Source organism: Lycium ferocissimum, chromosome 2 (assembly GCF_029784015.1).
Source record: "Lycium ferocissimum isolate CSIRO_LF1 chromosome 2, AGI_CSIRO_Lferr_CH_V1, whole genome shotgun sequence".
Classification (NCBI taxonomy): domain Eukaryota; kingdom Viridiplantae; phylum Streptophyta; class Magnoliopsida; order Solanales; family Solanaceae; genus Lycium; species Lycium ferocissimum.
Window position 1 is genome coordinate 42,409,053 of NC_081343.1, and position 14,109 is coordinate 42,423,161.

A 14,109-nucleotide genomic window follows, 5' to 3' on the forward strand; every position below is an offset into this window, starting at 1 on the left:
ATAAATAAACCTTATTCACATCTAACATTTTTAAAAGTTTTTCTTCCTCCAAAGCAACACCCACTAAGGCTGGTCGGCTCTACAGCCAGCCCATCCAGAATGGACTTCCAGTTTCCATTCCGCTCGGTTAAAGCCCAGTATTCAAGCCCACAATATTACCTCATACCAATGACGTGTCACAAGTGTTATAGTACAAGTGTTAGATTTTAAAGACAGGAGTGTACTTTAGTTCCACTTTCAACAAAAAACAAAGGGCAGCTGAGAAACAGGATCCAGCTACAACCCTAAACACAAAAACAGTAAACGCCCTTAACAATGGAGATGCAAAGCGAATTCGATCGACTCCTTTTCTTTGAGCACGCTCGTAAGACTGCAGAAACTACATATGCTCAGAATCCACTTGATGCTGATGTATGTATATCTACTTTTTTTTATCTTCACCTATCATTTTGTGTTCCATCAGCTTGATGTTTGGAACCTATTTCCTTATTATTCCGTGCCAAAAAAAATGACTCATTTTTCATATTTGGAAACAATTTACCTTTATGTAGTGATTTTATAGGCACACAAAATATATGTCACTCATTTTACACCACAAGTTTAAAAGTCTTTCGCTTCTTTCTGAAACTCTGTGCCTAGTCAAATAGGTTTAAACGGAGGAGTATTCGAAGTTCGATGCTTTATTGACTGAAGTGAATTTATTGTTTGTGATATGATAATAAATGCAGAACTTGACGAGATGGGGAGGTGCATTGTTGGAATTATCACAGTTTCAACCTGTTCCTGAATCAAAACAGATGATTTCTGGTGTGTACTTTGGGCCCTGATTAAACAGTTTGCTAAAAAATTGGATTTTTAAGGACAATCTCCGTCAGTTAATAAAATTTCTTAGCAGAGGAAAGTGGGTGGCTTAGTTAATTTTGTTCTTTGCAAGACAATGTCTTTCTTCGAAAAGAGGAAAAAGAGTTGATTTGACATACTGTTTATGAATATTTCTTTGAGTACCGTGAAATCGAGAGGGGCTATGGTTCGAAACTCGGTGGATAATGGGTCTACTCCTCTAAAATGTCAGGCTTTTGTCTGTGGCAGGGTTCAAATGTTGAGGTTGATGGCGGCTTATATATTTATGTTATGCAAGATAATGTCTTTCTTCAAAAAAAATACAAAAGTTGCTGTTGTATACTGTTTGTGAATATTGATCTCTATTCCCATGCTTAAAGACAGAACTGTTTTGGTTCTTTGAGTTTTTGAAGTTCTCTTCTTTTAGAAACTGATTAAGTGTGTATTTGTTGTTGTTTAATTTATGTGTTGGGGAATTAACTCGGCAGATGCAACCTCAAAGTTGGAGGAGGCGTTAGCTGTTAATCCCGAAAAGCATGATGCGCTTTGGTGTTTGGGGAATGCACATACATCTCACGCATTTTTAACTCCTGATATGGATGAGGCTAAGATTTACTTTGAAAGAGCAACTCAGTGCTTTCAGCAGGCAGTTGATGCGGTATATATTTCACAACAGACATTCCAAATGTATTTGTGCTTACTGTCGCGATTAGCTTAGCTTTTTGTTGCTCTGAATGCAGGATCCATCAAATGACCTTTACCGCAAATCTTTGGAAGTTACTGCTAAGGTGAAGCTTTTGTTGTTGTTTTAACTAACTTTCGATATGTTCAATGCTCTGCATCTTTGTTAGAATTATGAAATGAGAATGAAGAATGCAGAAATTTTCTCTTGTATTTCCTTCAAGGTCTGTACATGTATTTATACAAATAAAAGAATATTCTCTAGCCTTTCGATCTGAACACTTGTTAAGCTCTAAATTAGCTAATTCCTAAATAACTAACTAACTTGTAAAGAAAATAAAATAAGAAATGTATATACAGCTGTGTATTCTATTTGTCTTCCATGTACACCTTCAAGTTTCCAGAAGCTTTCTTTATTTCTGATTGAAACGAAGGGCCAAGATTAGATCTCTAGCAAGGCCGATCAAGGGCTAGGATCTTTTGTAATGCTTTGAATAGAACAATTCGATTTGGTCGAGAAATGGTCTCATTTCCTATCTTAGAATCAAGTCTTCCTACTCTTCTTTACTTCGTCACTTCCCTTTTCTACTTATGCTTTGAATAGAACACTTCGATTTGGTTGAGAAATGGTCTCATTTCCTATCTCAGACTCGAGCCTTACTCCTCTTCTTCACTTCGTCACTTCCCTTTTCTGCTTGTGTATGATGTGAATCATATTCCAACACCCCCCTCAAGATGGAGGGTGGAGGAACAACCCCCAGCTTGCCCAAAGTAGATGGACAATTTGGGCTGGAAAGGGGCTTCTTAAAACCATTAGCAATCTGAGCAATAGATGGAAGAAATGACAAAGAAATGAGTTGGGCTACGTACAGTTAGCACATAAAGTAGCAATCGAGGTCCACGTGCTTAGTTCGCTCATGGAACACCGGTTTTTGGTGATATGAATAGTGGCTTGGCTATCGGAGAAGAGAGCTACTGGGAGCGAAGGTGGAACTCCAAAATCTGTGTGTAAAGGCACGAGCCAGGTTAATTCAGCCACTATCCGACACAAGACCTGTATTCTGCCTCAGCCTGGAAGGGAAAGCAAAGATTGATATTTGGACTTCCATGAGATAGGAGCACCCCCTCAAGTGATGATATACCCACTTACAAATTATCGTTAATCAGGGAAGGAGGCCAAATCTAAGTCGCAAAAGGCAATGGGATCGAATGAGGGGGCTGAAGAGAAGACTATCCGCATGCCTTGGATCTGTGAGAAGGTATTGAAGCACTCGCAAGGCTGCATCAAATGGTGGTCGACGAGGAGATTACATGTATTGACTCAAATGTTGAATGGGAAAGGAGGGATCAGACCGTGTGTGAGTGAGGAAATTTATAGCTTAAAAGAAACGGTCTTCTCAAGACTTCTTGAGGGAGCCTTATATTCGAATTCAGTGGATTTATAGATTTTAACTATAAAGTGTTCGCTGAATGTAATGAGAGTTGAGAGCCGTTTTTGCAAGCCCGGTAAGAACTGCCAAAGGAATGTATAGTACTTCAAAGGGGATTAGATATCAAATGTTAGGTGGATCTTTTTCTTGGAAAAAAAGAAAATTGTCAAGGTGGATCTTTTAACTTCTGGATCTAGTCAGTGTGGGAGAAACAAGATTACAAAGCAAAAAGTTATGGGTAATATGAAAGAATATGGATCCCACATAATGTTATGCTGCCAACTGTATTAACTCCTTTAGAGACCACTAACAACATTGTCATGTCCCAAAATGGATTATGATGTGGCTGGCACCAGTGTTTATCAACTCGCACCGTGCGAACCATTATGATGTATTACATACCCAACTCGTATCCATCCATGTAACTCAATTCATATAATTAATTTCCTTACTAAATGAAAGAAATGAGAAAACTTCATTGACGATAAAAGTGCATCAAAGCATAAACTAGACATAAGTAGAAATGTCATTTGTGGTGCCATGAGAGTACCCATAACCACAGGAAAATACAAATCCTTTATGGAGCCTCTATGACGCTATGAATGAATTAATAAAGTTATGGGGCTAGCCCACACTATACAAAAATATACAATTGGAATAAAGTGGTCCCACGAGTACAAAGGTGGGCTCACCAAAAGGATGGAGTTGCTGGAGTCCTAGCCCGTACGCTGACCATTCTGCATCCGACCGTTTGCTAAACCTGACACCATTAAATAAATGATGCTTGTGTATGGATATTCAAATATTCGTCATAGCCATAACTCGCAGTGGGGCAAGAGTTATACAACTATATATACATAAAAAAAATATTTCATAAAAAAAACTATATATACATCAAAAATAAGGAGTACATGAAAGATATAACATGAATAAGGGATTAAATTTATCATGGCATTAAATGGAAGCATTTAAATTTACCCCCAATGCCCGAAATGAGCCCAAATCTGTAATGGTATTATTATGATCGTACCATCAAACTTCATGTTAGTTCGTAATTTTGATATCCATATCCCAAGAGTCACAACCATAGGTGAAGAAATACGTCGGGATACCACCCTTGAAGCCTAGCGTACTCTCTCCGACAGATAGGTTACAGATAATGCATCAAGGATCCAAGAAATCCAATCTACTCTTTTGACCGGATAGGCAAAAAAAGAAGAAGATATTTATCTCATTTATAAAATCATGGCTTGTAGCCAAATCTTGTTTCTCTATGATGCATCAAGGATCCAAGAAGTCCAATCTACTCTCACTATTGGATAGACATCGTATAATTTTCTCAATACAATTTATCTCAACTCATGGCATATTTGTCGAACTCCTATTTTTTCAATTTAATTAACTCATGTCGTTACTTTAAATGAAAAGCAAGGGGAAATAGGCACAATAATGTTAATCAAAGCATATGATAAAGTTGTAACTAAAAAGTCGTGAGAAGTATATAATGGATGTGTGTCTCACATCTTAACACAAAATTTGCACAATAGTAATAGACACTTTGTACACGATTCAAGATCTAGTCACATCAACAGTTTTATCAAATATTCCAACCAAAGGGTAAACAATGTATACTTGTCCTGCACGTGCATGGAATCTCATTTAAGTTGTTATTAGAAGCCATGACACACAAGAAGCTAGAAGCTCGATATAACTCAAAGTCGCTTTAATGAAGCTAAGATTCACTCCAACCGTTTCAAATGATTCCAACAACATCAGTCAACATAAATGAACTCATATCTATCAAGAACGTCTCACAACCAGATCGATTTAACTAACTAAGTATTTTACCCTTAAGGCTACATTTTTGAAAATTCCATATTTCTCCATTTTAGGGATGTCTTGTTTAATCGCCTTGAATAATTCCAACAACGGCGTTAATACATTCATTTGAGCCATATAAATTCACCATTAAAAACCCAGAAGTACTCTTCATCATTTTGTACACCAACTTGACAACTTCCATTAATGTCAAGCAAAGGCTTTGCGTTTATGGTCACGTCAACCACCAACCAATTCAAATTATACCTTTCATAGCCATAAATACTCATAAGTAACTCATACTTGTCATTTGAAAGTGTATAAATTACCTTTTTGAAGCAGCAGTAACAACAACAACAAAACCAGTGTAATCCCACAGATGGTCTGGAGAAGGTAGTGTGTATGCAAACCTCTACCCCACATTGAGAAGGTAGAGAGACGGTTTTCAATAGACCCTCGGCTCAAAGAAAGATGGAAAATAGGCAAATTTCCTTTTTGAAGAAAACCCAAAATTTCAACTTAGGGATTTTTGGAGATACTTGGTGTTCTTGTTAAAATCTAGCCCAATCCAAAAGTGTAACGGTATTAATCTAAGTGTTAACTAAATCCAACTAACACAAAATACTGGTCAATAGTTACTTTGGGTTTTCTTCGAAAAGATAATTTGCCACTTTTTCATCTTTCTTTGAACCGAGCTGAGAGCTCACCAGAAGAATCACAGAATGTCTTGGTATGTAATGTCAATTTTTTTCAGACAATGAAAGATTTGTATAAGACCAAACTTGTTCCTAATAATAAAATAATGGGGTTGATCCTTAACCCCATTCAATGACCACAAAAATGGCATATGTCCGGGGGCTATAATGGGCCTTCAGTTGATGTTTTGGGCTTCACACCGGGTCCATTTTCTGTTCTTTCTTTTTCTAATTCCATCTCCCATTTGAACATTATTAAATATTTATACGCCGTCTATGTACCTCCGAATCATGTTATATAAGTATTAACATGTTCGAATAATATTTTTCTTAATTCGTCGTCGTTGGTATAAAAACAAATATGTTCTATATTTGTTAGCGCGCTTAAAGTATTAAACTAAATTCTAAATCATGTTAGTAAGTGCATCAGATTGCTCATCACTAATTGTGTAACTGAAGGTTTTTTCTAATGTCCTCTTCAGTTTCTTCCTTTTACATTGCTAGGATTCACCGAAGTAGCAACAGCTAAGAAAATAAAATTTAAGGCCTTAAAGTAAGCAAGGAAATTAAAAAAGAACTGGAATGAAAACTGAAGCAAAGATCCACAAATCGCCACACTACCAAGAGACAATATAGCTCAAGATTTACCTATTTAGCAGACAAAAGGAGAGTTTCAAATTTGCAAATTCTTTCACTACATCTGTATTTATATTATTCTCTTGCTATTCACATAATTATGGGGTGTGAGATTTCTCAAAAGGAAGGATTTGTCGGAGTTTATTAGGGTAGCAGGAACAACTTGTTCTTCCTGAATATCTGATTTGATGCTAAAGAATTTCTTGCCGCTACCCTATAGTGTTCATCTCTACCCGGTGATAAATAAAGCATCTGTACCCCGGTTGACCTCTTAGAAATTTCATAAAATGGCTCTTTAGAGATACGTAATGGCCAATCCTTGCATGAATTGCTAAGGATCCAATAAGTCCAACATTGATTCCTTCAGATGTGTCAATTGGGCTAATACGCCCATAGTGACTAGGATGGGTATCTCCTATTCGAAAAATAGCAGTACGCCTTGTCAATCCTCCGGGGTGTTTAGATGGCTAGGTTAGGTTTCACTGGTGAAGAAGTGGATCTCACAAGCGTCTGGATGTGATTAAAAAAATAGACCTTGAGCCTAACCCAATCTCTAAAGGCTAAAGCTAGCTCTAGAGGTGAGGGTTGCCCAAGATCGTATAAAGAGGCCAATCAATCCTCCCATAACGGATGTGGGACTCAACGCCACATTTGAAGCGTGACAATATAACATGGGCCTGGCATCAGATAAACAAAGAATTGGGATAGGCCTGACTCTGATACCATAATAAGAAAATGGACTTTGAGCCTAACTAAACCCCAAAAGCTAGCTCAAGAGACAAGTGTTGCGCAAAACCATATAAAGAGACCAATCAACCCTTGCACGACCGATGTGGGAGTCAACAACAGCATTCAACATTTACTATATCCGAGATTCGCTAAGGTTGCAAGCAAAAGTTTTTCCCTATTCTATGAATATTTTCAAGTTAAATATATTACTAGATGTTTTCCCTACTTCCTGCATTTAATTCTAGCTATTTCTACACCTTCTAATTGACCTGAACATTTAATTCTAGCTTACTGTAAATGGAACGAAATGATCTTGTTTTGTTCCTCGGTTGAAAAATTTCTTTATACGGATAACATTCAATATTTACTATATTAAAGATTTTTTAAGGTTTCAGCGGAATTCCTCTTTCCAGGCATCTTAATATGTTTATTATTGTAAGCTATATGGAAGGCATTATGGACCCGAGCGGAGAACGTTTTGATGAATGGTAACACTGAAAACGCTTCTATGATATAGATCTCATGTTAACATCCTTTTGATCTTTTGACTTTATTTGTGGTCTCTGTTGAATCCTCCGTCTTTCTCTCCTTTCTCTCCCCTACTGGTATATTCCCCAAACCCTTGGAAGACTGAATTGGAAAGCACAAGCCAAAGGCTGGATGGGATGTTTTCCAATGGCTAATCAATCCTCCGAGGGGCTGGGGGGTGGGGGTTGCTTTGCGTATAAGATTATGTGACCGTAGAAATGTTGGTTTATTATAAGGTGTATGGAAATTAATGTAATGAAGTTTAATATGCTTTTATCGTCATATTTATTGGACATAGTAATGAGAACATCTTTTAGTCTGACCCGGTTTTCCTATATTTGCTGTTTCATTCTTATATCATGCTAAGAAATTTAGAGAATAATTAGATTGAGTTGCATTTTGTCTTTGGTAATGAACGGCTGAGTGTCAGATTCTGCTGATTTGTCGGAGCAAACAAGCTTGAGAAATGTCCTGACTAGGTGGTGGCAGCTTGGGGAAATTGATGATTGTTTTGTTTATTTATTTTTTGTTGAATTTGTGGTATTTGTACCCATGAAATGTCTCGTGTTTTGGTTGGGACTCTCGATTTATGTTCTCCTACATTTTATTTAGGCTCCAGAATTGCACGAGGAAATCCACAGACACGGTAACATTCCACAAGCTATGGCACCAGAACCTTCTACATCGACAAGCACAAAGGTACCTCTTTAGTCTTTAGTTCTCACCCTATCTGTTGATAGTTGCAATATCTTATCTTCTATGTCGAGTATAATCCTACTGATTAATGTGTCTTGATCTTTTTTCCTTTTTCAATTGTTATTCAGAATTAAGTCGTGCTCTCTTTCCTTTCAGTGACTATTTTTTCCTCTTTGATCTTGAATGCCTTTAAGTGTTACGTTAAACTTTACCCTGGTGAATAATTTGAAAGTTAAAAGACCTCTTAAGACTTGGTGTTGAAGCTCTAGGAGAATCTGCTGGTTTCATCAGATTCATTTTCAATCTTTGGAATCATTGTTGCTTATTCACCAACTATGTGTCTGCTCTTGCATTGCAGAGTTCAAAAAAGAAGAAGAGCAGTGATCTCAAGTATGACATTTTTGGATGGGTAATACTTGCCGTTGGTATTGTTGCATGGGTGGGATTTGCAAAATCTAATATGCCTCCACCGCCACCCCCCCCTCCACAATAAAAGCGATAATGCAGCTTTACTAATACTCTACTAGAGTTTTTCCTTTGCGTAAACAGGGCGCTAGGTATTCATGCCTCTGTCATTTAATTAGTTACTGAAAATTCAGACTTTTTTCTGGTGTAATAGATCAAAATAAGATTGTTTTTCTTTTTATTTTTCATCCCTTGATATTTTTCATGTAGTTTGGCTTTGACCTACAGTTTTAATTCATTACAATTTTCTGCAAATTAATCTACTTTCTTGGTTATGGCGTTTAGTTAGATGTCACTCCTGTAGTTGCTGGCTTGCTGCCATCAAAAACTTGTTCAGAAATTATCGAGTGGCCAGTGTCACTGGACCACAATCTCTTGCTGAAAAAGGATTTACCATTAACAAAGAATATATCAACACTGTTTCAATCAACTAATGGTGATCCACAACCAAAATTTAACAATTTCAAGATTGAGAAAATACAAATATACAGAAATCACTTGCAACACAAATATTGTTTCACTCAACCATGGACTACTTCTGCAACAGCAAAATTAGGCTTATTGTCTTCTTCGTCGTTTGCTCTCAGCTGGAGGTGTTCTGTTGATGGTTTGCAGTTTCACATTATAATGACATTGGAAATGTGAATTGGCTGAAGGTGTCTTTCCTTAGGATGCTTAAATTTCCATCCCTCGAGGATAAATTATGTACGAGACTTTCCGTACATATTAGCGTACACAGTCTTTGTACGGTACACCAGGATCATGCTTAGAATAGCTGCAATAATACATAGTCCTGACATTATCAAAGAAGTCAAGAAGAAGCAAATGGCACCTTCACATTTCAGAGGTTCATCCGTGTTAAGAAAACTTGTCAAAACCGACGCCAAATTCAACTGTCCAGGATGGCGCTGTTGAGCTTGCTTTTCAGCTTCCATGTCATATATACTACTAGCAATAAGACCTGAGAATACTAATGAACCAGCTGGGTTTGCAAGAGTGAGGAAATTGTACAAAGCTCCAAAATTCCTTAAGCCAAACAATTCTGAAGCAGCCGCTGGCACAATCGCCCAATGAGCCCCATAACCAAGTCCAACCAAAAGAGTGCCAATGTACATCGCTCCAGGCCAACCCATAGCAAAGATAAAATGACCGAAGGCCATTATGACCTGGGCAACAGCCATTGCTGTATGTCTTGGATATGCATTATCCCTGTTTGACAAGGTTGTGTCATGTGTGAGAAATTTCTTAGCATTGTAAGATTTACTTAAGGCTGAATACATCGACAACCCATAGAAGTTGTCAGTATATCTCATTTAGACTATCGAATTACGAATTGTTTGAATTGAGCACGTAATAAAGTGTTCCTATTAGACACTTCTGACTCAATTTTGAAAAAAATTCTGCAACATGTTTTGCAACATGTTCTCAAACGCCAATCACGTAGATAAATTAACAATATTAAATATGTCACCTCCTTTAATTATTCGAACTAGCCGAACATACATGCGATTTTACAGCTTATTGAGGCTAATATTGATAATTAAAGGAGGTATTTTAAGTGGTTAACTTATCTACGTAATGAACACTTGAGATCACGTACATAAGCGTTTCCAAAATTTGAGCCAAAAGTGTCTAATAAGAATATTTTATCATGTGTTCAGGGGCTTAATTGGAACAAGCCGTAGTCCTAGTATTTAAATGAAATATAATGATAAGTTTAAGGAGCAATCGATGTATTCAGCCTTTACTTGAAGATAAGTTAATAGCATTGATGTATAGGAAGTGAATTTCATGTACCTGACAATTATTTCAGAAAAGTATCCACCCCCAATACGGCCAAGGAAATTCCATATGCTGATCAAGGAAACAAAAACATGTGTGTTTTCATATCCTAAAGATTGGCTCATCTGACCCAAGTTGTCAATGACAGTTAAACCAGATCCAGAACCCAAAAGCAACGAGAAAAACATAAGCCAAAAATCTGCCTTTATTAAAGCTTGCACTAAAGTAAAGTCCTCCCCCCTACGGGGACCTCGTTTTCTTTTGATCCTCACTGCTCCTTCTGCAGCCGCTTGGGCTAGTCTCACTTGTAGTTGAGCGATTCTTTTCTGCCTTTCTAAAGCCGGAAGCAAGTCTACATCCTTCGGCTTCTCCTCTTCAACCTCACTAAATATAATTTCTTGACCATCGTCGTGTTCAGATTTGCCAGGATCTTGTTTCCGTGACTCAGATAGAAGTGCCTCTTCTTCTGGTACTCTCAGCTCCTGAGTGGAACTCAAGGAGATCGGGATCACAATCGGGATTATCAAGAGGCTAAATAGAATAGCTGTGAAGATTACGATAACATTGTGGCTAACATCAATAAAGTCTTCAACAAGCATAACTCCCATCAAGTAAGAAGCCAAAAGGAGGCATATGCTGTAAATAAATGAAAAACTTAGCCCATCAGAAGGCCTGACTTGTCTGTGGCCTCCAACAGGCCTGATTAGAAACATGAGAGCAATAATCACCATTGCTGGTCCAACGGCAATCATAAATATAAGTGAAGCGTGATCCGGGGAATGGATTACTGCATATATCTGAGTTAAAATAGCACCACTTAAGCCAGCAAATCCTTTAAGAATCCCAACCACAGGACCACGGCTTTTGGGGAAATTTTGCACACAAGAGACTAAAGCTGCTGTGTTAAAGTAGGTCTCACCATTCGTTCCTACAAATATAAGAATGCACATCTGCAGAGAAATGGCTACAATTAGGTTAGCTGTTAAAAAAACTAGGAATCCATGATTATTTGCGCTCTAGTAGACATCAATTAGTTATGCTGATATATGTCATGGATAAGACATTACTCATTAGTCATTATGATGATGGTAAGCAAATAAGGGACTTTGATCAACATCTGAGAGGAGCACGACGAGTATTGATTCTACAGATATCCCAATGCAAACTGAAAAATATTTGGTACTATGCTCCAATCCCAAGCAAGCAGGGTGGGTTGTATGCGGGGGCGGATTTATGTGGGCTTGAGGGTGTCACCCGAACGCCTTCGGCAAAAAACTAAATTGTATATATGGTATATTTTTTGTATTTATATACATATATAAGTTTTAAATACCCTAAACAAATGCAAAATGTAGCTCAAGTGGTCCAGGGTGTTCAAAATTCACTCTAGTGTCCAAGGTTTGATTCCCAGAGACAACATTATTTTTTTATATTTAGCTTTTGTTAATTTTTTCGGACTCCCTGAGTGAAAATCCTGGATTCGCCACTGGTTATATGACTTCTCATTAACTATGTCGCTCCACTTAAGCTCACCTCAAACCCATATTATATAAAATAAAAGTAAAATTACTAGAAGTTATTGATAAATCCTATTGGAAATGAGGACATCCAGATGCAATTTACATTAAGCATTTTGAGGAGATTGTTGATATGTCAGTTGTCACATGCATGCTGTCAAAGAAGTACAATAAGCACAGTTATTGAGCAGGCACACTGGGAGAAGGATAAAACCAGGACAGAAGAGCAGTTTTGTCTCTATCTGTTCAGAGACAAATGCACTTCTTTCCTTCAGTAATTGCACATTGAAAGGCGGTACCATAAATAAATGCTTGTTTTAAAATTTGCTGTTCGGGGTATCTATCAAATTCTGACCATCAGACGAAATGATAAGGCAAGCTTGACAGGTTATAAGCTGCCAAATATAGTATCGCAACTTCATTTTTACATTTACAAACTTCCTAAAAATAGAAATATCAGACAAGAATAAAAAACAGAAAAAAGAAAAGCAGAATTCTTGAACTGCATCTACGCACAGAAACATGTTCTTCAAGGCCGCCTCAGCTCATGGCTTTTTGGTAATGCAAGATTTTTTCAGATGAAGTAAATTGAATAAGTAGAACATATTTAACTGATGCAAAAGCAAATACACTTACTAAATGCAAGAGGGCCACACAGAAAAACTTTTGAGTTTAAAATTAGTTTTATGAGTTTGACAAAGCAAAAAGTTTGATTTAATAATCCCTGATTTACCGACAACCCTGTTAATTTAATGCATATCATACAAGGTAGACCACAATTGACTTCCATTATCAAAAACATGGAATCTTTGCAACATCCAACTGGATAGAAAAAAGGTATAAATGAAATCAGTGGACAAAGAGATCCTTTTCAAAGAAACTTGTGACCATCTCATGGCTTTTTGGTTAAAAGATTTTTTCGGATGAAGTAAATTGAATAAGAGAGAGTTAACTGATAAATTTATTTTAAAATTAGTTTTATATTGACAAACATTTTATAACCCCGGATTTTCTATTAAATTTAATGCATATCATGAGATTGATCTCAGAACCTTTGTCTGATCTGACACCATGTCTGTGTGTCTATCTAATCTAAGCGACTCAGATGAGACAATCACACAATTTAACACAAAAATCATAAAGACAAACTTGAAAGCTCTGAAGTAGAAGAGTACTCACAACCCATAATGGCAAAGGTGAAGTTCTGCCAGTGACAATAAGCCAAACCCAGCCATACCCAATAAAATTCTGAATAGCACCAACAAGAAGGGCAGCCCATAAAGGCAAGATTTCACACAAAGTACCAGCCAAGAATCCAACACTATCACCCAAGTCCTTAGCCACACCCAATCGAGCAACCTGCTTCTGATTATAATTCAAAGAACTTTTAATTATTGGAGAAATGCTGCCGAAAAGGTATCCAATGCCAGCACAAGTTTGAATCCACATTGCAGCAACAAAAACGAGCCATCTGCTGTTCAAGAAGAAATTGAGTCTTTCTTTCAAATGAACCATCGTGTATAATTGGATGGAATCGTGACAATTAAGAGCTTTAGATTTTCTTGAAGTTCAATTCTTGGTTATGAATGAAGTGAATGAATGGAACTGTCTTTGTTGTGGGGAGTGGGATACGTTACGTTGAGTACTCTCTTCTCCTCCTCTTATTCTTTTTGATAATAGCAGAGCAGAGTATTAAGGTTGGGCAGAAGATATACTGTATACTATTGATGATGTTTTTTTCATGATTGCGGTTTCTTTTTAAATGAAAAAGGTAAAAGAAAAGCGATCAGTAAAAGAAAAAAAAAGGTAGACTCGTGCATAAAGCATGGGAGTATTTATGCAGGGTTCAGAAAAAAGTTACATATAAAACATGTGAGGTAAACAACTTACCTGGATGTTAGTATAGTGGCTAACAAGTAACAACTTTATGTTGCTCTAAAATGATTCACCCCCTTCTCTCATCGTAGGATTATATAGGGGTAAATGATATAAGACATAACACATCGTTACTTTATATTTTTTATACTTGAATTTAAATATTAAATGATAAAAAACATAAAATTTATACCTTCTACTAAATAAAATATTTTGATTTTACTATACATGGTAGTAAGTGTCATTTCATATACCCTTGTCATTTGAGTCAAAGACATATTCTGACACGTCCAATTCACATATTTTTCTTTAGTAAAATTAAGACAAATACAAAATAGTTTGATAATTATAGGAGTATGAATGACTACAAACTAAACGAGGTTATTTGATGTTTTCTCTCTATTATACTCCATCCGT

General features: G+C 36.8%; 2 protein-coding genes across 2 annotated transcripts; one reads left to right on the forward strand and one right to left on the reverse strand.

The window, feature by feature from the left end:
* The first annotated feature begins 216 nt into the window (after window positions 1-216).
* LOC132038296 (mitochondrial import receptor subunit TOM20) lies at window positions 217-8,773 on the forward strand. The gene is made up of 6 exons (XM_059428983.1): window positions 217-411; window positions 729-807; window positions 1,329-1,498; window positions 1,581-1,628; window positions 7,970-8,056; window positions 8,412-8,773. Exons 1-6 carry the CDS (start codon window positions 316-318, stop codon window positions 8,544-8,546), a joined length of 615 nt encoding a protein of 204 aa, XP_059284966.1. The 5' UTR covers window positions 217-315; the 3' UTR covers window positions 8,547-8,773.
* A 118-nt stretch (window positions 8,774-8,891) lies between these two features.
* LOC132038288 (protein NUCLEAR FUSION DEFECTIVE 4-like) lies at window positions 8,892-13,604 on the reverse strand. Its single transcript, XM_059428975.1, has 3 exons — window positions 12,997-13,604; window positions 10,316-11,250; window positions 8,892-9,727 (listed from the first exon to the last, which is right to left on the reverse strand). Exons 1-3 carry the CDS (start codon window positions 13,330-13,332, stop codon window positions 9,220-9,222), a joined length of 1,779 nt encoding a protein of 592 aa, XP_059284958.1. The 5' UTR covers window positions 13,333-13,604; the 3' UTR covers window positions 8,892-9,219.
* Window positions 13,605-14,109: the final 505 nt, after the last annotated feature.

What these genes read in the sequence shown, in the direction of transcription:
- LOC132038296 (XM_059428983.1), top strand. Translation starts at nt 316, where the DNA reads ATGGAGATGCAAAGCGAATTCGATCGACTCCTTTTCTTTGAGCACGCT. An exon ending in TTCAGCAGGCAGTTGATGCG is followed by an intron (nt 1,499 to 1,580) that starts GTATATATTTCA and finishes CTCTGAATGCAG; the next exon opens with GATCCATCAAATGACCTTTA. An exon ending in CTACATCGACAAGCACAAAG is followed by an intron (nt 8,057 to 8,411) that starts GTACCTCTTTAG and finishes CTTGCATTGCAG; the next exon opens with AGTTCAAAAAAGAAGAAGAG.
- LOC132038288 (XM_059428975.1), bottom strand. Translation starts at nt 13,332, where the DNA reads ATGGTTCATTTGAAAGAAAGACTCAATTTCTTCTTGAACAGCAGATGG. An exon ending in CACCTTTGCCATTATGGGTT is followed by an intron (nt 11,251 to 12,996) that starts GTGAGTACTCTT and finishes ATTTCTCTGCAG; the next exon opens with ATGTGCATTCTTATATTTGT. An exon ending in TTTTCTGAAATAATTGTCAG is followed by an intron (nt 9,728 to 10,315) that starts GTACATGAAATT and finishes CTTGTCAAACAG; the next exon opens with GGATAATGCATATCCAAGAC.